This window comes from Monodon monoceros, unplaced genomic scaffold (genome assembly GCF_005190385.1).
Source record: "Monodon monoceros isolate NGI ecotype Baffin Bay Population unplaced genomic scaffold, NGI_Narwhal_1 Super_Scaffold_18, whole genome shotgun sequence".
Taxonomy (NCBI): domain Eukaryota; kingdom Metazoa; phylum Chordata; class Mammalia; order Artiodactyla; family Monodontidae; genus Monodon; species Monodon monoceros.
The window spans coordinates 62599424-62625897 of record NW_021703774.1 but is presented as its reverse complement, the minus strand read 5'-3'; the positions used below and the strand labels follow the sequence as shown (position 1 = coordinate 62625897).

The 26474-nt window shown below is 41.9% G+C and overlaps 1 protein-coding gene across 2 annotated transcripts in view; it reads left to right on the top strand.

Annotated features, from left to right (window-relative positions):
• Positions 1–362: 362 nt before the first annotated feature.
• The window catches only part of PBX1 (PBX homeobox 1), a 281896-nt gene continuing 255784 nt past the window's right edge, over positions 363–26474 (top strand). For both annotated transcript variants that reach the window (XM_029228233.1, XM_029228232.1), the window contains exons 1-2: positions 363–752; positions 4006–4079. In XM_029228233.1, the coding sequence (XP_029084066.1) occupies positions 562–752; positions 4006–4079 (265 nt within the window). In that variant the 5' untranslated portion in view covers positions 363–561. The remainder of the gene's footprint in view (positions 753–4005; positions 4080–26474) is intronic.

Sequence of the window (26474 nt, the reverse complement as noted above, 5' to 3'; positions counted from 1 at the left end):
CACCCCCTTTGAGATCACTCTGGCCCGGAGTGGGGGTGGGGGGCAGCGGGGGGTGGGGGGGAAAGTTTGCATTGCAATCCCCCTGCCTTCCTCTCCTTTCTCCCGATCAATGCATATTTGCAAAAGGATTAAGCCACAGATATAAGCGCCGGGAGCCCATTTCTGCCTTGCAAAGGATACCGGACTGAAAAACCAAAAACCAGCTCTGATTTCTTTTCGTCAAGTGGGAAGGTGGTTTATTTTTCTTGCTTTTTGGAGTCAACACCCTTCCCCACCAGCCCTTATCCCCACCCTCACCCCGCCACCCCTTCACCCCCCCCTCCCCCCCCCCCCCCCTCCCGCCCCCCCCCCCCTCCCCACTCCCCATCCTCCCACCATCCTCTAAAGAGGCAAAGGGATTTTTTTTTTTTCTTTTTCTTTTGGTCTTCTTTTTCCCCCCCTTCCCTGTTTATCCTGAAAAGGATTTGAAGACAGCTTGAAGGATAAAAAGCCTTGGTGCTTCCCAGGAGCCGAGCCGAGGAGCAGAAGAGGAAGAGCCGGGGGCTGCCGTTGCCTTTGGAGATGGACGAGCAGCCCAGGCTGATGCATTCCCATGCTGGGGTCGGGATGGCCGGACACCCCGGCCTGTCCCAGCACTTGCAGGATGGGGCCGGAGGGACCGAGGGGGAGGGCGGGAGGAAGCAGGACATTGGAGACATTTTACAGCAAATTATGACCATCACAGACCAGAGTTTGGATGAGGCGCAGGCCAGGTGAGATGGAGGCTTTTCTTTTCCTTTCTTGGGGTTTTTTGTTTTTCTCCCTCTCGCTGGGGGAAACAATGGGAACCGAATCACCACAGCGCTTTCTTTTTAAATGTTATTTCTTTGCCCATTTTGACGAGCAACTATATGGCGGAGGAGTAAAATTTGAAGGAGCGTTGTTATCGAAAGTGTAATCTCCCATGCCGTGATATGGCTGTGTATATATATTTTTTCATATATATATATATAGTGTGTGTGTGTATGTGTGTGTGAGTGTGTGTGAATATAGAGGTCTTCATATATATCCAGACAAACACTCAGGCACGCCGAAAATGTTGCCAACTGATCCTAAAGCGGCCCTCGGCACTTTTTGCTGCTTTAAAAAAGTATCAGAGAGAGCAGAATTGTCAAGTTTTGAACAGCATTACATGACTTCTTGTTGAAGGACTCCGTAACATTACAAAATAAAATGTCCCATGAACACTTTATTTGCAAATTTAGTTGACCCCTTCCCTGAATTAGAGACTTTGGATTTTCTTTCTGGACTACTCCTCCAAAATTAATTTTTATCTTTTCCCCTTTATCTCCCTATTAAAAAAAAAAAGGCACGGTAATTCTTTGTCAGTAGTTGTCAGCTATCCAGAAAATATTTTGCATTTATTTAATTTTGTTTCAAGAAAAGCTGATGTAAAGAAAGTAGAGATACTTTTGCTTTTAAACATATTTGTTTAAAAGGTTTAAGAGGCTCAGATATGTAGTGTAACTTTATTGTCTCTTATTTTGAGTGGGTTTACTAACCTTCCGTAGTACAGAATGTATGGTCCTTTAAAAAGGGGTGGGGGGGGAAATCAAGCATGCTCTTTTTCCCATGCTTCTTTCAGGACCACTTAGATGCTACTAAAATAGAAATGAAGGCAAGTGTGTATTTTATGTATTTCAATCCTATAGGATAGGAAGATCTTCATTAAGGAAGCATAATAAAGAAGCTGTGTAGCTTCTCAACTTAATCCACTACCAGGTATATAATTCTCCACTCTAGTATTTTACAGTAAATTCTCTTTTCAAAATAAAGCACTAACTAAATAGCAGCCCACCAACTGCTTGCCCAAGGCCGATCTCGAAAGGAAGAATTTAAAAAATCTAATGATCACATATGTCTTTACAATTACCCAGCTTTGTTAAATCTCAGAAGCAGTTGGGTTTTTTAATCATATATGCACAATTCCTGTACCTCACAAGACTTAGTTATATGGAGAAGACATCATTATATGTATTTTTGTCTAAGGGAGATAGGAATTTGAGTTTAGAAAATGAGGAGCAGTTAAAAACATGGATGTTGTGAATTACACTCTTATTTTAGCTGTAAGCGCATGCAACATGTAAACTCAACAGTCCTGAGGTTTATGGGTGCTTGAAAACTTGGGAAGTTTCAAAGACTGGAACTATGCTAAATTTTTTTTAAATAGGGGAAAGTTTTCAAAAATTAATCGGTGCCCTTTTTGAATTTTATTATCCAGAGAAAAGCTAATAGGTAGGGTAAGAGGAAGATTTCCCCCTGGCAGTCTCTTTTTGAATTGGAACAGATTTCTCCATTACATTGTTCCAGGAAAATAAACTCAGGCATACCAATAAACTGCTTTAATAACAAGTTTATGTAGCTGAAGGGGCCGGTAAGACTGGAAACTCACCACCTCTCTGATATTTAGTCCCACTCCTTTTTGTACAACTGAGGACAGCCGTGGCTTGGCGGGTTCCTCCTGTTAATGGCCTAGATGTTGAGAGATCAGACACAATTTTGGGATAGTGACATTTTCTGTTCTCTCTCTATAACCCCACTGATGTGCTGTGGCAATGCAACATTTCTGCAAAGCCGTGTGGAATTTTTTGTTGTTGTTTGTTTTTGCATTTGGGCCTTTATATAAGAATACAATTAATGAAAACTCTTTTAAAAGGCCCAGAAAGAAGTCTTTGATACATTGAAGTTTTTTTCACCTTTTTGCTCATCCCACAAGAGAACTAAATCGCCACTAAGCTTTTCTTCTTGGTTAAACAATGTAACTGAGCAAATATTTTAATCGGGTGTTTCCTTTCCCTAGTCAGATCTTCATCATGTACATTTATTATTTACATAGGGAACCATTCCTATTTTAGACACAATGTGTATGTTTATTTTGATACTTTTGAATTTTGAGTTTATGACTCCTCTGATGTACAGTATATAGAGCATGGTTCATGGTTTCCGTTCATGAGGATGTGTCTATTTTTTAACTTTGAAAGGGATTTAAAAAGAACTGCATGTGTCTTGAGTGCCAGAGGTTCCCATTTATCTTCACACATTCATTTTAGTTAGTCAACAGAATTCCCTTAACTAATAGCTGATATGATCAGTATTTTGCTTCCAAAACAATATCCTTCTGCTAAGTGCTTCCAGAGTAAAATAAAGGGAAAGGTATTGTTTTGGTCTTCAAGTGCATTCTGAATACAAGCACACAGAAGAACCAGGTAAATCACTAATCTAAAAGGCAGAATTGTATTTATTTTTCCCCCAGTGGGTGCAAGGTCCTAATTGTAAATAATTGAATTTCAACACCTGCAAATAAGCAGTGTGTGCACAAGCGACATAATGTGAACACAGAGAAATGAATTTATTCCCCATATGGGTATGTTTGCCCCCTGGCAATGCATTTCCATACTCTTTAACTTGGGGACTGAAATTTTATAAATTGACAGTTCTACTCAGAAGACCTTTCAAGCATCTTGTGTTTATGAGAATACAGGGGCATCTGCGGAATGAATTCGAACACATGGATGAATTAAATTTGAAAACACACACGGACCGAGAAGCAGACAGCTCCTAGGCTGTGGTGATTGCATAGATTATACAAAACTGTTAACCCATGCATTTGACTCTGCCGTGTATTCATTGCCCTGGATAGGATTATTGGTTTAAGACTTCCACTTGGATTAAACTACTTATTTAAAAAAAAAACAAACAAACAAGCCCAAAACTCTTCCTAAATGGGCATAATTGAGATTAGTTCTGTTCTGTAGTTAAATCCCTACTCTCTCCCTGCTAATTAACATTATTTCTTTTTCTATGGCGGGACTCTGTTTATTAAGTCATAAAGCAATTGAAGCATGCCACAGAGTTATGCTTGGTCTATAATTTTGGCTAAATGTTCAAATTTTCTTCCCCCTGTGCATTATGAGCAGCTTGATCTCTAGAGTCCACCTAAGCTATTCTGTTGTTTCTTTCTTGCAGAAAACATGCTTTAAACTGCCACAGAATGAAGCCTGCCTTGTTTAATGTGTTGTGTGAAATCAAAGAAAAAACAGGTAGGAATGAGATTCCAACATTTAAGCATTTTCTTTGGCCAATTGACCACTTAACCGGCAATCAGGAACCCATTATTTAAATATTAAAATTTCAGAATAGAAGTACTCTCAAGATTGATCGCATATTCCAGTAGGAAGTCCTAGTAGCCCTGCTTCCTGTAACAGAAAGCACCAAGTTTCTTTGACAGTTATTACCAGGCATTACTGGTTTATTTGCCTTAACTCTCTTCCCGGCCTCTTTGAAATTGAGGCTGAAATAGAGGTTATGAAGGGAAATTTATAGAATGATGTGCCTTTGGGGGAAAAATATGAAAGTAAAAGTCCGTTTCCTGAAGGAATATATTTTGGTCCATCTTTAAAACACTTAATTTTTTTGGAGTTGGGCACCGGGATGCTTAAGTGTTTAAAGTTTCCTTTCCTTTTTTTCTTGTAATTACACGAAGCAGCAAACTAGAGAGTCTCGACAGAGTGTTGTCAAATATCTTTGTGGAAAGCGTCACACAACATCAGGTTATCGGTATTTGAGTGCCCTGTGATTTTATAGCTGGGAGAATCACTGGGTTTAGGAGAATAGAATGCCACGAGCTCACTCATTCTGTTGTTTTTCTACTTTCTAGACCTCATATCATGGACTAACACACTTATAACACATCCCAGGAGGGCATTTAAAATTTAAAGCAACAATTAAAAAATAGCAGTCATCAATCAGAGGTGTTCTTAAACAACAGATGCTCTGGGAAGGACATTTAGCAACATCCTCTTGTTTGTTTATTTTAATCCTTAATTTTCGAAGGTGGGTGAGTCTCTCCCCTGTAAAAAGAAAGAGTTGAGAAGGCAATCTGAAACCAGGGCATAAAGATGAGGAACGAGGGGTGGTTATATAAAGCGGGAGCTTCTGCTGGCCCCTGACTTGCTTGCTCGCTGTAGAGCAGTGCAAAGTACCTGACATCCTATTTATTTATTTATTTATTTATTACAACAAGGAGTGTAACAGTCAATAATTCATATCTAAACCATATAAGCAAGGGCATGACATGAATGAAAGTGACAATAAATATGATTGCATGCCCGGCTGATATACATTGATAGTTACACATAAAAAAAGGAAGCGGGGGGAGTGAGGGCACACAGGGTGGCTTTCTTCTTGAGTCCTCTCTGTGTTTCTCTTTTAAAAAATAAATAGTTTCAAGATGTGACCATTGATCAAATATGTAATTACTCGGGTCTTGAAATGTATGGAAAATTAGTAAGCAGTTCCTTTGTTGAATGTTATTTGTGTTGTGCATGATATCCCAGACAAAGCACCTGAGCAGTGATGTTTAGATCTTTAAGTCTTCTGGGTTGCCTTGCCAAAGCCTAACCTTACTGCAAAGCTGTGAATTGCATTATTTTATCTGTGAGACACCTTTTAAGAAATGTATGGATTGTGCATACAAATATCAAAAGGCCTTTTTCAGTTTGTCACACTTTCTAGTTTTTTTTTTTTTTTTTTCTCTATTAACCTGGAGCAGGAAACCTAAGTGTGTATATATTTCTTTCTCTTCTTTTTTTTCCTTCCTTCTCATTTTCTTTTTTCTCTGTTGCTTATTTACTTGGAATATTTGGTTTGTTGAAATTTGTTACTAATCAGGTATGCGTTCCTGCTAATCTTGCTTTATAAAATGTAGAACCAAGCTCTAAAGGCATATTTGATAATCCAGGCCAAAGAGACTCTATTTTAAAGACACTTTATCAGACTTTTATTGAAAGGAAGCCCATCAGGGCACTTAAATGTATATTGTGGCCAAAGTGTTTAATTCTAGTCTTCTAATTAAAACCTACTGAGGCAGTAGATCAAAGTGGGTGGGTGTGAATAGAGATCTGGTTCTGGTGTGGGTTCAAGAGTTTGCTCCTTACATGAATATTGCCTAAACTATGGTGATAGGAAGGTCAAAATAATACTCTAAAGGTATAATTGTTGGATTATATATTTTGTTTTTAAGATTTTCTGTTATTGAATGACATTAACATTTGGAGATTTTTAAAAATCTAAATCACGGTTTTGTGTGTTGTCTCTCAAATAATATATTTAAAAAATAGTTCATTGAGTACTGTAAATTGAAAATGATAAGGATCATTGGTCCTGTGTTAAGAGGGAAATAAACACACACACACACACACACACACACACACACACACAGAGTTTTGGATTGAGAGAGCACCCATGGGTGAAAGTAAAAAAAATAAAAGAGAAAGAGAAAAAAGAGAAAGAAAAAAAGTCCTTTCTCCTTCTTATTCCTCATCTTGTGTATTGGAAGGATTAAGGGGAAGGAAGAAACCTCTCCTGGAATGTTGAGTGTTCGGTGTTATAGGTAGGAGACAACTGCGGTGTGTTGAAAAGGACTCTGATTCTAAAGCACGATTACTTACTCAGGATCGGCCTCACCCTCTTTCTACGAGCCCACAAATCTTACATACGGTTGACGTGTCTGAGACACATAGTGTCTGTAAAGTTGTAGGAGCTCTTTTTTTTTCCCCCTCTTGATACAGAGCTAGTGAAAAGATCACTTGGATGATCAGGTCACATACATTTCTTCATTGTTTTGGGACTTTTCCTATTGTTACTTTCAAGCCCCTCACATTGAATGAGTATTTTTGAGCTTCCGTCTCAAGCATTGTGGAGGTTACTTGATTTAGGGTGGGATCTGTTTGTTTGTTTGTATTCTCACACGGAGCTCGCTTATTGGGCTTACCTAGGTCTTTACAAGGTAGGCAGGACCCTGAAAGGAAGCGTGGTGATTGCATTCCTTGGCTGCTTTTGCTTTTTTGATTTTGTGAAGGACTTTCATTGGAAAACTCAGAAATTAGTAGGGAAACTAGCTAAGATTGTCTTACCAACCTTTTGGAACTTTAAAGAAACACACACGCATAACACCCACAGTAGGCAGCACCGTCTAGATTACAGTTGATTGATAGGTATTTAGTCAAAAATTACTGTGGGGATATTCAGAAAAAAAAAAAAAGAGAGAACCCTAGTGTTTTCTTGTTGAGAATGTAGGTAAGTTTTTATTTTGATAACTTTTTGCTTTTTAATAAACGCTAAGAACAAGGAATGCCTGCAAAATTCTCAGGCAGTAGATCTCAACAGCAAGAAAGCCCTGTCAGGACCTCCAGCAAGTGTATTTCAGAAGTGGCTTTTATCTGCTTGTTCCTTCTGGGAACATAGAGATTTCATAGAGAGTTTTGGACCATTTAATATCTCTTTTTCTTTTTTTTCTTAAGAACCTTCCTTGTCTTCTGACATTAGCAATAGGCTGGGTTTTGCATATGTGTAGAGGTAGTGGTAGTGGGGTTGATGGGATGGAAGAGAAGGAGAAGAAAAATTCAAACATACTGCATTTCTTAAAAAAAAAAAAAAAAAATATATATATATATAATTTTTTTTTTTTTTTTTTTTTTGCGGTACGCGGGCCTCTCACTGTTGGGGCCTCTCCCGTTGCGGAGCACAGGCTCCGGACGCGCAGGCTCAGCGGCCATGACTCACGGGCCCAGCCGCTCCGCGGCATGTGGGATCCTCCCGGGCCGGGGCACGAACCTGTGTCCCCTGCATCAGCAGGCGGACTCTCAACCACTGCGCCACCAGGGAAGCCCCTTTAACTATATTTTTAAATGTTTCTTGATTTTTAAAAATTTCTGTGTCAAAAATCATGCAGGTTTAAAAATGAGGAAAACACACAAAAAATATTGGGTGCCGTTTACTAAGAAGACTATTTATAGATAGTAACGAATAGCTGTAATTGTTGTGAATAGTTTTTACTTTTACAACATAATAGCTATATATGGCACTTTTCAGCCAATTTTCCTCTGCATATTATCTACAGTGAAGTTATCAAATCACTGAAGGAGGTTAAAAAAATTATTTTTTGCTTTCTTAACATGCCTTTGTTCTCTCTCTTTTCTTTTTTCTCTGGGTTCAATTAACACCCCCATCACAGACTGTAGTTTTTTTTTCCTGAAGTCTACTGCTGTATTTCACCTTTTTTCACCCTTCCTTATTATTTTCGCCTGCTACTTCTTTTTAGTATAGCAATTACATTATGGGATTCCTAATCGTTGTCTTTTTATAGCATTAGAGAATAATTTGTGTGTGTGCACACACGTGTGTACATGTGTATGTGTGTGTGTGTGTGTGTGTGTGTGTGTGTGTAGGTGGAGGGGACACCGTGGAAGGAAGCTATATATTTCAGGGAAATAATTCTGATGGGATTAGGCCTTGAACAGAGAACAGGAGTGTGGAGTGAAATAACTTCAGACAATTTAGAGCTGCCTCTGATCAGATTCCTTTTAGGGTTGACGTGGCAGGAGTGACTTTTCATAGAAGTTCATCTCTAGCAGGCAAATGCAAAAACTTTTTCTTGCTGATGAGAGAATTCAAGTATTTGGTTTTTTTTTTTTTTTTTTTTTTGTGGAAGGGACAGAGAGAGAGAAGGGGAGCAAATGAAGGGGAGTTACTTGATTCAGTTTTACTTGAACCTCTGTTTCAGGTACAGCGATGTGCTAGGCAGAAGCCAGGTGATTAGACCCCGTACTATTTATTATAATCCGGTTAGAAGCGATAGACCTACAATAATACGGCTCCGTGGCAGACACAATGGGAGCTTATGATGAGAAGAGCCCCTTCTCTTCAGTCGATTTTGTGTCATCCACTTTTAGAAGTGGATTTGGACCAATTCTGGCACCTGAGAGGTGGAGAGGAGGATGCAAAGAACAGCTTGGTCAGACCTACCAGAGTGAGGTCTTCGGAAATTTGGTGTCATTTCTTCTAACAATAGGATGTCTGTGAGGATTGGGAATGAAAAAGATTTAAGTGAAACTTAGGAAGCTGGAAGAGGATTTATGAGTGGGGAAACGCAGGGGAAACTTGTGACTTAGGCCCTGTGGGGTGTTGCGGGCTGGAAGGAGCGAGGGTGTGGGTCCCCAGGTGGGTGGCAGGCTGCAGTCTGGGTGGAGGCGGGCATTGCCTGCTGGCGCATCCAGCTCACTGCTGGTGCCAGGCCTCTCTCACATGCCTCTCTTCACGTGCTTCTCCATTCTGCTGACATCCATAAACTTTTGCTTGTTGTTGGCAAAATTACAAAATTTACCCCCAAGCAAGCAACCAATCCCAAACCCAGATATCGAACATATTTAAATAAGAAAGCATTTTAATTTTAATTTAAAGCATAACCCTGGCTTCTCTTGAGGCGTAGTTTACATGCATGCCTTAGGAAAACTTAGCATTGGTTAACTTAACTTTGGTTTCAAACCTTTGTGAGATGGATGCTGTTATGGTTGGAACTTGGTGTAGTGATTCTAAGCATACTTTTTACCTTTTCTTTTCATTAAAAAATTTGCCCGAAATGTCATGATTGAGGCGGCGTCCTAGGTGCAGCTCCCCAAAACAGCTCTTACTCATTTTCATATGCCCCTGGGAGCACCCTGTCCATTTGCATGGCCGTTTTAGCCTGGGTTAGAGGGATATAATAATTCTGGCTCCACTCCTGCCTCTTACCTGAGACGGTGTGGTGAGGGTTAAAGAATGTAGTAACTGATAAATAAAATCAGCAGAGAATTAATGAGTTGTTTGCAAAGTGCTCTGAGCTCCCTGAGTGATATAGATAAGAGATGCTGTATTTTCTACAGTAAATTATCTCAAGACTCCTATTCCATTTCATAGTTTGTCATTGTGTTAACTTTTTCTACGAATATATAATTAAGTAGTGAGGTAGTCAGTATGTCTCATCAGGAGAGTCCTCTGGTTGAATCTTTTGCCTCATCTACATCTTAGTGATATCACTTCTCAGAACTTGGCAGAGTGATTTCCAGAATTAAAAAAAAAAAAAAGTGTAGGTATAGACTGTCATGGGATTATAAAACCTATCTCCCTTCATGGCAGAATAAGGTCAGTAGTGACTTCCCGGAAGGTCTTCTTACCTCTGACGGCTCTGTTTCAATCTCTCAATTATTGGTGGAAATCAAGATTGCAATGGGTGGAAAATTCATCCTTTTTGGTTTAGGTCCTGGTTTCAACTATATCTCCCATTGTCATTCTGTCAGTAAGTGGAAACTGGGGTGGGTCTCTCATACTTGTACTAGTTCTGGACCTACCACTAAGTAGTTATAAGATGACAGGCAGATAGCTTAAGTACTTTTAGGAGAAACTATAACAGTAGTGGTTAAAGGTTTGGTGTCTGAAGCTGGACCACCTGGGTTTGTATCCCCATCTCCTATCTTTCAGCTGTGTGACCTAATTAAATTTACTAAACTTCTCTGTGCCTCATTTTTTCACCTGTAAAATAAAGGTAATAATGGCACATATTTTAGAGGGCTGTTGTGAGGATTAAATGAGGTAATACATGTAAATTACAGTGCCTGGCATAGAGTAAACAGTCCATAACTGTTAGCTTTTATTATTTCTGGCCCTGTTTTCTTATATGAAAAAGAGAGGCTTGCACCAGATGGTCCCAAAAGACCAAGCCAATTCCAAGACTCTGTGATTCTATGCTGAAAAAGGAAAAATAGTGCTGAATTTAAGATTTGTTTTCTTATGTTTCTCTTGCCATTCTCTTAAAGTGAGAATGAGTTATATCTGGCCAAAAGGCTGGTCGAGGTTGGAAGAAGAGGGGAAAAAAAGAATGGGTAAGAGCAAAGACAGAGGTTTTTAATTATCTACACACTGGACAACAACCTCCTGAAAAGCTAGAATGGCATTTTTAGTGATGGTGTTTTCTTAGCATCAGCAACTGGAGATATTATGTAATCATAGTTAAAAATATTTTCCCTTTGAAAACACATAGGCCCATCCATTCAACTCAAAGTTTCAAAGCAGGAAGAGTAACATAAAGTGAGTTCAGGGCAACCTGATCTCTTCCTGTCTTCTTCATGTGTTCTTCCTTTAGGGAAAATGTTGCATCAGTCATAATAACAACCTTGATACTAGTAGTTTTTTTTTTTCTTTTTTTTAACAGCTTTCTTGAGATATATTTGATATACCATGAAATTCACCCATTTAAAGTATACAGTTCAGTGGTTTTAGTGTATTCACAAAACTGTGCAACCATCACCACAACCTGTATTTAGAATATTTTTATCACCTCCCACAAACAACCCTGTACTCATTGCTGGTCAGTTTGTATTTCTCCTTTTGCATAGCCCCTACTAATCACTGATCTCTGTCTGTATGAATTTACCTATTCTGGGCATTTCACGTAAATGGAATCATATAATATATGGTTTATTACCAGCTTCTTTCACTTAGCATAATGTGTTTAAGTTTCGCTGTGCTGTAGCGTCTACTGATACTTCATTCCTTTTTATAGCCAAATAATATTCTATTGTATGGATATACCACATTTTGTTTATCCGTTAATCAGTTGATGGACATTTAGGTTGTTTTCATATGTTGTTGCTGCTCTGAACATTTGCATAACAGTTTTATGTGGACATGTTTTTATTTCTCTGGATATATATATATACCTAGGAGTGGAATGTTAGATCATATGGTAACTCTGTGCTTAGCATTTTGAGGAACTGCCAGACTGTTTTCCAGAGTAGCTGTAGTAGGTGTATTCTTAAGTTTTATTGTAAATAACACTAAATTTGGTCTCCGTCGCTCTCAGCATTATTTTTCAGCCTTTTTCTTCAATCACTGATCTTTCTTCTCCTCCATGTGTAAGGGTGTACTGTATTATTTTTCTTCTTTGATTAAGAAGAAAAGTATTTTTCTTCTTTTGATTAAGAAGAAAAATATTTTTTCTAAGAAAAAATATTTTGATACATTTATTTGACTTGAAGTGTGCATGATCAGGATTTATGTGAAACCTCTCTCAGAGCTATCTGCATTTTAGAGAAGAAAAAAAAGTAAATCTCTACTGCTAGAATCTCGGGTGTCAGGTTCCCAGAGAAGAAGACCTTTGCCAAAAAGATCAGACAATTTTTTTGAATAGCAATCTAGTATGCTAGAAAGAGCATGGTCTCTGAGTCAAACCAATCTGGATTCAGATCCTCACTTGTGTAATGTAAGTTGATTTAACAGAGGTTCAATTTCCTCATTTGTACAGTAAAGATAATACAATGTAGGCTTGTTGAAGGACTAGCCAATATAAAGCACATAGTTCATGAGTATGCTCAATACATGGCAGCTACTGTTATTTTTCTGAAACCACGTGGCTGTCTACCACTGGTCTCATTAGTTTGACCCCGTCTATTCAGGTTCGGTTTTCTACCAGCTCTGGCCAGGAGTTTTAGGGGCTCAGTGAGATGCTTCCTGACCCTGCTTTTAAATGCTTTAAATGGTTTTCAATATGAGAGGGGAAAAAAGTCAGGGGCAAAGCTCAGCAGAAGTTACCCCAATATTCCTGCGCCTCCTTCCTTCAATCCTAGAGTTCTAGGGAGAGAATCCCATAGAACAGTGCTGTGCAGTGAACACATGTCATTCTAAATTTAATGTTTTAAATTATCTAGTAGCCCATCGGGGAAAAAAAAGTAAAAAGAAACAGGTGAAATGAATTTTAATAACACATTTTATTTAAATCCAAATATATCTAAAATAATTCAACATATGGTCAACATAAAAATTATTAATATTTTACATTTTTTTTTGTACTAAGGCTTTGAAATCAGTTGTGTATTTTACATTTACAGCACATCTTCCATTTGGACTAGCCATACTTCAAGTGCCCGATAGCCACATGGGGCTACTGTTCTCCATATTGAAGAGCATAGCCGTAGAATGGTTGTCCTGGCACAAATCTTTGTTTTGTTCTTTTTTTGGCATAATTTTCACACTCTAAGGAAGAGTGTGAAACTTGATTGTTCCCTACTCAGACTTGATCTGGTAGTTCTGCAACAATTGTAATTGGTTCCTGATGGATAGCCATGTTCCAGAATAAAGCTTATCTAAGGCATTGCTTTCTGGCAGGGAATATCCCACTACTGGGAGCCAGGATGAGGTGTTTCCCCTTTACCTTCTTCTGTTTTTTTACTTTTTTTCTTTCCTTAACTCCTCATTTTATGGTTTGATACCTTATCCCTAACAAAATCTGAAATGTTCCCTAAAATAGAATGGGTGGTGGAAGCAGCCACCTTGTTTTTGTACGGCTAGGATACAATGGAAAAAGAACAGAATTCTGTGTTTGCTGGACCCTGAATCAAGAGTTCTAAAGCCTAACACTGCCTGCCTCCAAGTTACTATGTTATTTTGAGAATGCCATTTAACCTCTTGGTCTCAAGTTTCTACATCCATGGAATGGGCCACTCTAAAGAGCCACTAATCTGACCCCACGTTTCATGGATCATGAACCCCAACATAGTCTCTGCCAAGGCCTGGATACCTGGCACTGAAAGCAGGTGAAGCATTTATGAAACACGATTCTTTTTTCATTGTTATGGCACTCCTGATTTATCCTCTGACTCCTTATATCTTTTCCAGACAGTCATGTAAAACTGGTTATGGTGGTGTTAAAGCTGCCTCCATCATTCAAGTTGAGCTGGAGAAGGCAAACCGGCAGGAAAAAAAATTAGTGTTTTTTTTTTTTTTTTAAATTGAAGCATTCAGTATCACATTTACAAGGCCAGCTGGAGGCCAGTCCCAGTTTAATCCACCTTGTTGACTCCATGACTGAATGCAAATTATGTTTCTTTTGTGTCCTATCTATTTGTAGCTATTGGATTCTAGACTGAAAATTGCTTTTGGAAAATACAAAGATATATGGTTGCAGGCTTGGAAGTGCAGGATACGTTTGCCAAGTTCATATGGTGCAGCGCAGGAAGTCAGGAAACTTGGGTTTGATTTTCACCATAGAATTGTGGACAGTTGCTTGTTCAGTGTGCCTCAGCTGAAATACTAAAATAATGTCTGTTTCCCACCTACCTGTCAGTGGGGCTTCTGGAAACAAAGTGAGGATATCTAGAAAGATTTGACTTTCCTTAAGAAAGTGTGGTTCAGTAAGTGTGAGAAGAAAGTTCCATCTATTTGTCCTGCTTTGAGACAGGGTTGAATCTGCTAGTAGGTCAAAGGAATACATTTACCTAGTGGCCTGTGCTGGTAGGGCTGAGAGATAGCTGTCAGTCAGTCATTTTTCTGAGGGCTTTAGGTGATTTGAGCCCAAGTCTTGTCACTGTGAGAGAATCCTCCTTATAATTACCATTGTTAATAGAATTGAAAGTTTGCATTTATATTTTGTCCCTAACAAAGAGAGCCGCTCAGAGACCCTGATGACGAGCCCAGCCTACATCTATTCTGAAAGGCTCTCTGTGGATACGAGTGTGTAGACGTTAATTCCTCTCTACAGAATTTGCATGCAGAGGCTCTAGGGCCGTGCACCCTGCTTACATTAATAAACGTTTAAAAACAAAGCGCGGGCAACACATGCACCGCTTTCCTTTGTGTGGCCTCCTTACTAGGGTGCTTGTAATCCCTAACCCCTTGCGTGGGAAATGCGTGGGTGGGTGGTGATGCTGCGCGCAGCACGGAGTCTGAAGGCCGGAGAAGTAACTAGATCGTGTGAGGAATAAATTAAAGCAGCTTCGTCCCGAGGCTAATCAAAGGGGAAAGGAGAAAACAACCAGAAAACGCATGAGATGAGAGCGCCTGTTTGCTTAGATCAGGTGGGAAAGAGAAGTCGGAGTCGTCGGGAAGGAGTTTAAGGGGATGCATTACGAAATAAAACTTTGGGAACTTAAGAAAATGCTAAGAAACCTTGGAGGAGCGGGGTGGCCGGCCACATGGCCTTGTGCTAAGCAGAGGCCCCTTTCAGACAGGATCGTAATGCTCTGAGCTGGGCCTGGGTAGACGGGCGCCTGGGTCTTGCTGCAGCAGCGCGCACAATTAGCCTTTCAGAGGAGTGGGCTCTGGGGGAGCTGCGAAGCCTCCTTGAAAGCTGGTGACCTCACCACGGGGCTGATGCTGATGCAGGGGTATCAGCGCCCGCCGCCTTCGCGTTCCCGGCCGGGCCCGGGGGCCTCCTCTGCGCCCCGCAGGGCTGCGCGCACTGGCAGGGAGCCGCCGCCCAGCGCAGAGCCGGCCTCGAGCCCCCGAACCCCTGGCGCGGGCCGCCCGGGCGCGGCCCGGGAAGCCGAGAGTCCCCGGAGAAGGGCTTGGTTGTGTTTTCACCGATTCCTTGCTTTTGGGCGCCCCAGGATCCCTTCCTCCCCCCGCCACCTCCTCTCCTTAGCTGCTCTCACTCTCCAATCCCCGAGAGGGAGATAGGAGAGGACCCCCACCCGCCAGGGGGAAAGTCTCGCGGGAGTCATCCTTCCTTTATTAAACACCTCTCAGTCTGGGCTTGGACCCTCGCAGCCACAGCAATCGGAGCCTCCAGCGAGCAGCGAGGGTTGTGGGGGTCTGTCCCCAGGGAGCCAGGCGCGGGGTCTGTGCCGCATTTTCGGTATGCAAAGTGGTCGTGCAGTGCAGACGCTGGCGGTGGTGGTCTTGCATACAGAAGTGAAATTCAGAAGGCAGCGTGTAAGCACGTGGGTGAGCGTGTGCGGGTACCCGCGCTCACAGGCACACATCTTAATTTGCAGCTCCTTGCTTAGTTGCCTCTGTGTTGTTTCCTCTCTATTCAATAAATAGTCCAGTTGATGCTTCATGGTATTGAAATGAATCAAATAACATAATCTGAAGTTACTGCAGAAACCCTCTCCCATCTTCTCTCTCTCAGCTCTTACAGGGAGCACATCATCTTCCCCTGGGGAGATTTTTAACCCAAAGAACCTTGATGTACTTTAAACAGCGCTGACATTTGTTTTCCTTAAGCTTGGTCTGATTTCTTTAACACTTGAAGAAGGTTGGGTGCCTTCCCACGGACCTAGTTTCTTATGTGCTGGCTTGTCTTATCTCAGAGGAAGGCTTCAAGGGGCCTCACGCTGCCTTCTTTTTGCGAGAGTCTTCTGAAAGTAAAGAATCGATTTTGGTAGTTTGCCCCTCTCCAACCCATACACACATAGTTGCCTCCCCTCCCCCACCTAGCCTGCTGGAGCCAAGGCAGGAAGGGGCTGTCATCATGCTCAGGCCTAAGCCATATTACTTTATTTTTCTTCTTCGAAAGTTACACCAGGAAAGATGTTCTTGATGTGTGATTATTATTCTTAAATGGATTCTTGTGCTTTCTTATCATTGCTCTGTTGCAGCCTCCCTGGGCACCCACCAAGTCCTCTAATAGACCCTCCTGAAACTTTCTACTGAATGAATGTGGTAGAGCAAGAAGGTTGAATTCCCTCATTACTTCGAAAATCTATGAATTCATTCTCTCTATAAATTTCCACCAGCCTAGTCTCTGATCTACCAGCTGAAGAATGAGGCCCGTTATTAATTTCACAGGATGAGTTTCTCATCCCAGTAACTCTGGGGGAGAGGATGGAAGGGTTATTATATAGGTTGAGAGTTCACATGTTCCTTCTGTTACAGATGTTACAGCTAAAATATAAGAGTAGCAATACTAATACCAGCAATGGGGATAATAAAGAATGAAAATAATTGCTTCCCTCTGTTCCTGATTTGGACACTGCCACCTCCTACTCATTTACCTACTCATTTCCTCTTCCCTTTTTAGGTGTTTCAGGCTGTGATATCTTGGTAACTACAGCCGCAGATTAACTTCCTAGAGGCTTATATGAAGGAGAGAATCTCCCTAGTGGCTTCCATTTGGTCTTAAGTATGCAAAGATTGGTTGTCTTTTCAAGATCCCAATAGAATATGTCTTCTCCTCACTTATGTTGACTTATGTCACCTCTTGAATGTTGGCTTTCATAAGTGAGGGTCATGGAAGCTTGACTGTTTTTAAGTAAGTTTGACCAGATATTTTTGAGCGCCATCATTTCTGGAGATGTTGGGCAAAACTCTTATGTCCCACAGGTTGAAAAGTGAAAAAGTTAAAAATGAATTCCTGTCCTGGTTGGGTTTAGTTTTTCAACACCAGTTAGACATTTCATTTTAGACCTTCTGGAGGGCGTGATGAAATTGCAGAGTTGTATACTATTTTAGCCCATTCATTGCTGTAGCATATATTTATGAAACTTCTCTGTATAAGGCATGAAAGACACCGAGGAACACAAAACACAAATGTGCCAGCGGTGGGCCTTAACCTCAAGGAACCTACAGCCCAGTAAGGGGCCGGTATCATGGTCATGATCTTTGTAACATGGGCAGCTGTCTTGCTTCCAGAGCCCTCTGCCCAAGACAGGACTCTGTTCCTTACGGCCAGGAGTGTATCTGAGAATGTCATTCCGACCCAAAGTTCTTGAACATGCAGGGTGATACACGTGGCAGAACGCTTTCTTTCTTTCAAAGTGTGCTGATTTTTACTTAGGCAGCCTGAGAAATGTTCTGTGTTTGAGTCCTCACATAGCTGGCCTTCTTGCTTTTCGCTAAACCCTGCCTCTGCTTTCCTTTCCTTTCTGCTTCCCCTTTCACTCTCTTTTGTTCCCTTCCTCCCCTTCAATGGGGCATCCCCCAGACCCTCAAATCACTATTTGCCCAACCTGTGACCTGAGACCACTTGGCATTTCCCTGGGATGGCTGGAATTTACCGCCCGCCGAAGAGGCATCTGTGACATTTGCTCACCTGGGCGGCTTAAGCTACAGGGTCCGTGTGGAGGGACTGCTGAGAGGAAGTGTGAAATTTACCTCTGTGCGCCAGGGTTCTCGCCAGCAGGGAGACAAACAAGGATGCTTTTGAGAAGCTGGAATTAATTTTTATCAGGGTATGCATATATAGTTCTGTATATTCACACACACATTTATTATGTATTCAGTAAATGCATGTAGACAATTTGTGCATTATCTGTCATTTTCTAGTCATTATTTTAACAAATTAAATTTTCATGGTTAGCTTCATCTTTCACATTCATACCCTCCCCTTGCACAGCTCCCTTCTTTCCCCGCCTGCTGGTAGAAGACACTGGGTTAACTTGATGCTCTTTGAGGCCTTGTGCCATTAGACCTACTGTCTCCTTAAGGTTTATGGGACTCCGGTGATGGCTTTCTCACTGTGGCTGGCTCAGCCAGGCCCAGCCGTTCTGCTGGTGAGGAAATAGCTGCTTGTCTCTTTGGATCAAACTGGTCTAGGAGCTTGTTCAATCCAGTTACTGGGACAGGCCAGCCCTGGAGGCTTCTCCTACTCTTGGAACACACAGACGCACAGTCTGTCTGTCCTGGCTGTCAGCCGAGGAAGGGAGGCAGGCAGTGTAGATGGTTAAGCTGTTACTTTATACTCATGTTTACCCTATCCAAGTGATTTGAAGGGAAGACTGCCGTGGGCCCCAGGCTGGGAGAAGAGTGGTGGTGGGTCATCTTAGCAAGAAGCTGAACGGAAAACGTCAGCGGAAGTGATGCCCCTTTTCCCCTTTGGAGCAAGAAATTCTTCTGTGCGCAGGTAATAATAGTTAATGCATAGAGCACATGTGGAGCTACTATCGTTGCCTCAGTTTTTAAGATGAGAAAACTGAAAGAGAGTTTCATGAACTTCCCGAAAATTGCACAGCTTATGAGAGGATCTGTTGGGACAGGTTTGACTCAGGAAGTTTTACTAAACGTAGATTTTTCTACCAAAATTTTCATTCCCATTGAGTGACAGCCCTTCAGCTTGTGATTCTCCCCAGAAAATCCCGTGGAATCCTACTCAGGTGTCCAAATAACAAATCATTTGGCTTGCCCACTTCTGGTCCTGTTTCTCAGGTACATGAACTTCATTATCTCTTGGCTGTGGTTGGCTGTAAGACATAAATAAAAGGAGATAAGTCCAAAATTCTCCCTGGGCCTGTTTCCTGGTTTTTGTTAGGCCCCTGCCTATTTGCTGTTTTAGAATCTACCTGATTTCTTTCAGGCAGCGTGCATGACTTACTTTCATAGGTGGGCTAAAGCTTGACTGCCCGTCTGTTTTATATATATTTTATATCTATGTCATCTTTTCTAGCTCCTTCTCAGAAGCCTAGGACTCGGGAACTTAAAGCCGGACACAGTGTCTTGTTCTTGCATGCCTTTCCAGGTCCTGCTGTCCTTCTGTCACACCTGCGTGTGCGACTGAATGGAAGCTTCCTTGGTGAAACCAGAAAGTCTCACCTGCCCAGTTGCAGAGCCAGTCTTTTCAGAATGGCACATTGAGCAGCTCCTGTTTTTAATGAGTGGGTGTTCTCAGCTTAGAGGAGGGGACAGCTGCCTCCCAAGGACCTGGGTGGAGATGAAGTCCCCGGGATGGGCCTGGATGGTGATGGTACAGGGCTTGTTATCTTCACATCACCCCAGGGGCTAGAAGGAAAAAAAAAGAATTCAAGGTATCTTATGTTTAAATGTATTGTTTAGAAAACAGTATAATCCCAGGAAGACCTTAATAAAGAAAATACATTATAAAAGAAAATAAATTCACCTTTAATTGTACTGCCCTAGCTCAATATCTATTATAAGTCCCTCCCCCACGTTTATATTTTCTTCCTGTCATTTTCCTTATGGCCATATGAATGTTCTTTTTCTTGGAGATGATTATATACTCAGGAATGAAATTCTCTTCTATTTATGAATAGAATCTGTTATGTATCTTATTTATTTATTTGTTTATTGCTCATCTCATTTCAAAGAGGAATTCAAGCAGCTTACCAGAAGGTACAAGCAAAACGAAGAGATTTACTAAAGAAATGAGGAAATTAGAAGAGAAAATTAAGGTAGAAAAATAAAGTGCAAGGGAGCATTAGTATGTAAAATTGCACACACAAGATCCTTTCTCATTGTGGCCTTCCCAAGCCTTTTGCTGGTAAGGAAATAGCTTCTTGACACTTTGGATCAAACTAGTCTTAGGACCTTGTTCAGTCTAGATCCTGTAGAGGCTGGCTATAGATTTGACTGTTTGCTTCCTGGTAGCAAAAGCAAAAAGGGAAACAGGCTCGATTTCAAATTTCAAAGCATTTAGAATTGAAAGTGAATCAGTTGTTGGCTGCATGCAGAATTTCTCCTGTGGTTCCTAATAAGATGCTAAATGATATGATAGACGTTGCCCTCAACATATAAACAAGATATTATATTTCATATTTTACTGTAGCCCTTTATGTATAACGTCCCCACCACACTTGCCAGATCTTATTATAATTATTGGTTGACAAACTGACTCCCTCATTAGGCTAATGAATTTCTGGAAAACAGTGATTAGAACTTATATGCCCAGCATATGTGTAGTAAATACTCAGTCAATAGTTTTTGAGTTGAAACACTCTTTTATCTTCTTATCCAAAGAGGGGGAAAATCCATTCATTAACATTTACTGAGAATTGCCATCAAAAAGAGGGATCAAAAGTTCCTGCCCTTGAGGAGTTTATGGTCTACTGGCATAGATACATCTTAGTAGATACATTGTACTCTAGCTTGATAAGTATAATAGACGCATGAACATTTTTTGTGTGTGAAATGATGTATAAGATTGCTTAAAATACACTCTCAATACAGCTAGCTTCTCCTTTTGGAGTTTGGGGTTTGGATCCTTAAGCCCGGAGAGGGGAGGGTAAAAACAGGAATGATGAGGGCATCTGAGTGAGGAGTGAGGCCACTGTCTTGCAAATTAGCATTTTCATTTCCTTTCTCTTTTAGGGGGGAGGTCCTTGGTTAACTACCCCAGCCTCCCCAACCCCCAGCTCTCTGGGATGAGGGTGTGATGGGGCCTCAGGGAGGTAGGGAGTGGGACCCCTCTTTTGGCCTCTTCCTGACTTGACCTGGCAGCCTCAGAGGGAAGACTGTTTGTTTTCCCGCTGCCCCGCTGCCCGTCAGAGTGATGGCCACCACTACCATTCCTGTAATGACTTATAGAGAACACTGGATCCTAAGACCAGGAAGAACGAATGATCCCTGGGACATACTTGTAAAATAAAGAGTGAAAAGAACAGATAACTGCCACATCTGGCTTTTACCCAGTTTTGTTAATTTTTTAGTTATTCATTGTTATATTAATCAGAGAATTTTTACGTTCATATTTCCCTTTCTCCCTTTTTTCCTTTCTTCCTTTCTTTTTAAAAACCTTTACCTGGTGCTGACTTCGAAGCTAGGCACAATGGGAAATGCAAGATAGGACCTTGTCCTCAAATTGCTTATCATTGGGAGAAAATAGAGGGGGCTTCAGGGCAGCCATTGATCAGGGCCTTGCAGGTGACCTAAGTATAGCACAGTCTTTAACCCTCTGTACACTCTCAAAGTTTCCAGAAAGATGATTGCAGTTTTGTCTGAGATTGTAAGCTTCTTCCCCTTCCAGGTGGTAAACTAGTGAGCCATGCTTTATTCATCTCTGCATACCTAGCACAGTGCTTGGTATATATGTGATGCTCAGTAAGTGTTAGTTGAAGGAAGGAAGGGAAAAAGGAGTCACAGATAATTCATCTAAATCTGAATCGTACTTATTTCTATTTTCAGACTGCCTATCTTAAGAAATTATTTCCAAAATTACTGCTGTCTGCTGTGAGCGTACTAGTTTCTGAACTTTATGTGTGTGCTTCTGCAATGTGTCAAAAAATAAGAAGACAGGATGGAAATCCCTCTTAGATCTATTGGATCACTCCAGTGAAGTGCTCCAAACCCAGTGCTCAGAGACAAAGAGGTTTCTGGTTAGAATCAACCTGTTATTGAATGGCTCCTCTGAGTCTGGGTTTTCTGAGTTATGGTCTCGGCCTTGGGGTGATGAAGTGTGCTCAGGGTGTCACAAGGTAGACGGAGGGGCGGGAAGAGTGTGCAAGAGACGTCACATGAGAACCGTGTAAGACAAATGATAATCAGATTTAGGAAGCTGGCTAGACACAACCTTTCAGTGGGAGAGGCAGAGGTGGGAGGGGCAGCTGCTTTAACTAGTCAATGGCTCAGATTCCAGTACCTTCCTTTTATTCCCATCCTCAAATTGTCCTGCCTTTTCCTATCTACAAAGCCTCCTCTTTTTTCTTTCCCCTCTCCCCAAAGTTATGCCAGCTTTCTCTTTGCTTCTGCTTCTGACTTTTTGCCCAGTTTTCCTCCCATCAGATCAATTGGAATCCTGGAAAAGGACTCCTCCATTAGATAATAATAATAGTAATAGTAATAAATACAAATAAACCCAAGAAGTTGAAAGTGTGATTTTTTAAAACGTGAAAGCTGTTGTAGACCCCACAGCAGGGGAAGTAATTGAGTAAGAGGCTCTCTGGGCACCCTCTACACTTCTCCCCTCACCCCTCCCAGTGTAAGCACGTGTAATTTAAACCTGTCCTTGGGGAGGAAGAAAGGAAGAATTGCCCCCACCTTCCTCCTGCCAGCCCCCTCCCTGCTTGAAAATTCCTAGTTGGAGTCTGTGATATCTCAAACCGGGCTGTCACTTTTCAGGGTCACTCCCTGAGGATATCCTTCCCCCATCCCAGTGCAGTTCAGATGTTGCCAAGTGAAGAGTATCAGAAAGCTCATTTTCCCTACACATCTCCCTCCTCATGAGCCCTGTTCCCTGTAGGGTCCTGCGTTTGCTTTAGTGGCTTTGCTATTTGGGCTTCTCCTGGGGAGAGTGGGGATATTTGTCTTAGACCAGGAATCTCACTGTGGACTTTGAGGAGGGCTGTGTGGTCTTTGAGGGTCAGTACACTTAAATAAAAGTGTCCTGAAGAGTTCCTTTGGCTTGATTCAAAGACCACTAGAACCAGTTTCTTTGATTCTCTTCTGTGGCTGTTCCACTCTTTTGCTCAGCAGAACCACTCTGTTTAAGGCTCTTCTAGTTGCCAAGACTCTCACCCTAAGTTGGGCATCTTGGCAGCTAATTACAATGGATGTCTAGCAGAGAAACTTTTAGCATTTTGGTCTGTAAACTTTTTTCTTTACATCTTACACCCATGTGTAGTTTTTTTCTTGAATAAGACCCCTTTCCTTTGTGTCATTAATAAACAAAATAACTTTCAATTTATAGTCTCACCCCTTTTCTCTACTATCCCTTGAATAAGCAGTGCTTATATACATTCATTCATTCATTCATTCACTCATTCATATATTCAACAGATGGCATCTTCCTAGGGTACTAAAGTCAAAGAGAGAGAAAGAAATCTGGGAACCTGACAGTACAACTGTGATGTACACAGAGAGGGTATGTGCTGTACTCACACCCTTGGAAATTAGAGCATTTTTTAGTATGTTGAAAGAACCGTAAGTACAGATGATCACTCCCATAATCCTACTGGCAAATCTACCTGTCAAACCAAATAGGAAGATGCACCCAGCATCCACTGCTTATGTTTAATGGTTTATCCTGGTGGAGTTATTGCTCTAATGTATGCAGACAAATAGGAATAAGAAGAGCAAAGGATACAGAAGATACATGTGCATCTATGTCATTGCTTGCCCAGAGGAAGCTGCTCATGGGTGAGGATGCTATAGTTATCCCTGCACAAGCCTCAAACACGGCACTAGGCACGTGATGAGTGTTCAGGAAATGTATGTTTTTTTCCCCTCTTCATTTCCAAAGCAAAACAGAAACATCCAGGCCCATTTGGAGCAGCTCTGTGATGCAGGAGAACAGATTCTGGCCTGTTCTACTATTGAGTAGATAGGTAACGAGGGGCCTGCCACTCAGGCCAGCTTCCTCACCTGTAAGGTGGGCACTATTACAATCATCCCCCTGGCTCTGTCCACTTCCAGGGAGGTTATGAATCTCCAGTGAGATATGGGTGTACAATGCATTGTCAATTACAAACGACAACCCAACTTGAAGATTTTTTTTTCTCTAACCTATCCTGTCACCACTGCTTACAAAATCGAAGCAGAATCGAAGAGAGAGAACTCACAGATTGGCCGGCATGTGCAGGGCTGATTTAGAACATGGCATAGTTTTAGCAATCTTGTTGAACACAGAATTGGTGGGGCATGCAGTGAATATGGAGCTCAAGATCCCAAGAGAGTTGAACAGAGAGGTGTGATTGAGAGGTTTGACGATGGCCTGTTGAGGCTGTTATCCCCAGAGGGAACTTGAAGATAGAGGTGAGCTGCCCACAGAGAGAACAGCGGCAGCAGTCCACCAGGATTTTGTACGGAGAATGAAACTTGGAGGTCGACCTCACAAACCCTCACACCTCACACTTAAGGATGGCGCCCAGGATGACGGACACAAGGGAGATAGCAAATGTGGTTTGATGTTTATGTGTGTGCCTATTTCATATTCCCTGGTTTCGTGCACCAGGCCTTAGGATGCTACAGCTTCTGCTTCTTCAGGTAATGGGTACCGGCGTCTTTCACTTTGTGTGGATAAGTTCCTGAAAAGTGTTTGGGTCCAGTTTTGATAACTGTGTCCTTTATCTGAGTCCACTCCTTCGCTTCATGGAAACAATGTGTGTGATGGAAAGAGCCCTGGATGGGGATATTACAGAGAGCAGGGACTTGGGTATGTTCCTTATACTCTGGCAGTCTTGGCTGCCTTATTGTTAAGTGAAGGGATTCAATTTGAAAGATTAAGAGGTCTCTTCCAGGGCTAGGCTTGTAGCACTCCTTTTGTAGGGCGAAGAGCCGTTTTTGTAATGTGAATACTCACATCTCATAATGTTTCATCTGCCTTTTTTTTGTTATTACTTGCCAATCTTTGTGTGTCTGATTTTCTTGAGGAAGGACATCAGGCACACTTATTCGATGTGTGGAGCTTATCTTCCTATTCATAGGAGTGCAAAATGAGAGGTTTTCAATACACAGATTCCCTTGCTAACTCCAGTTTCTCAGAAGCTTAGTGAATGGTCATCTCGTTGGTCCATCTATCTGCCTCTCTCTTTTTTTTTTTTTTATAATTTTGATTGGAATGCAGTTGATTTACAGTGTTGTGTTAGTTTCAGGTGTACAGCAAAGTGATTCAGTTATGCATATACATATATCTACTCTTTTTTATCTATCTGCTTCTTTTCATCAGTTTTTTTTTTTTTTTTTTTTGAAGTTGTGCCCACTTGCAGCCCTTGGGCACTTCTGCTTCAAGAAACAGCCTCACATACACCACCCCAGGGGGTGTTCCCCGGGAGAAGTAGAGAGAGAAGTGCCAGATGTTGTAGCATCCCTATCCCCCAACTTCCCACAGCTTTCTAGCCCTGGAAGTGTGAATCTCCCACCCAGTCACTTAAGCCCACTTTTTATATGCAGAATGAGAGGGGAAAGAGCCCTGGGGATGCAGGGAGGCCTTGTCCCCTTTCACCTCTCCTTGCTGGGACGGACAGCTGATTTGGGGGAATTGAAATCCAGAGTCTGAGGCAAAGACCAAAGGACAGAGGCCAGACCCAAAGTGGCTGCGTGATGGCAGCCGGGCACAAAATGATTGAATGAAACAGGGATACCATCACTGGGAGCTGAAAAACCTCACGTCCAGATGTGGTTGGAGAGGTTCACAGAATGAAAGACAGTCCGATGAGTGAGATACACACGCCTGTAGAGTACAATAGAAAAATCAATAGTAAGTGGAGGTGAAAGAGTTCTAGCCGGCTTTTATTGAGCACAAAGAAGACAAACTGGCTTTTGCAGTGGTTCCAGCTCTATGTTAATGGTGCTTTTTAAAAAACTCCTGTACAGGGTAGGGGGGAAAAGTCACACAGTGGAAGTTGACAGCCTGGACATGCAAACACACACATACACACAGATGATGAAAAAAAGAGAAATCAACTCAGGACTGAACATTCTCGGGTTTATGCATATGGGTTTATGCACGTGATGAAGTGTGCTGTAATTTTACATGCATATTTTGGACTTTCAGATGGCATAGGGTTTGATCTGTCTTTTCCCATCCCTGGTCCCTTCTTCCTTCCCTTCGCTTTCTGCAAGTCTAGTGTGGCTTTATTAGGAATTCCCTTTGGTTTAGGGGGAAAAAAAATTAGAGGGAGAAAGAGAGACCGGTTGGAGGGGGAAGAAACAAAACTAGCTCTTGGCTGGCAGCCCACAGCATGGGCCCAATAGCCGCGTTAGAGAGCGGTGCCCTGGCCTTCTGTTTTCTTAAGCACACCCCCCTCACCCACACGTTGCCCTCTTTTTCTCTAAGGGGGCTGAGGGAGGCTGTTTCCACCCTCCTAACCTATTTTTTCCCCCTTCTGTTGTTTAAAGAGAATATTTCTATATCCTTTTTTTTCTTTCTTTCTTTTTTTTTTTTTTTGAGGCTTGAGCCCAGAGAGCAGTGAATTTCTCCTTGCTGGCCTCTCCTCTCCTCCCCAGCCCCCTCCCTGATGAAGAGTTCATCCAAAGTTCGCATCCAGACTCTGAACAAAGTGGCCCAGACCTTTTCCTGACTCCTCACCCTTTGTCCTCATCACTCAGTGACAGACAGGAATCAAATGCTGAGGACCCAGCCGGGAGAGGGGCTGTGGGGGAGGGGGGAGAAAGGAGAAGATTTCCCATTAACTGGCTGGGCCCTTAACAACCATGGGGAGGAGTGAGGGGGAGGGGGG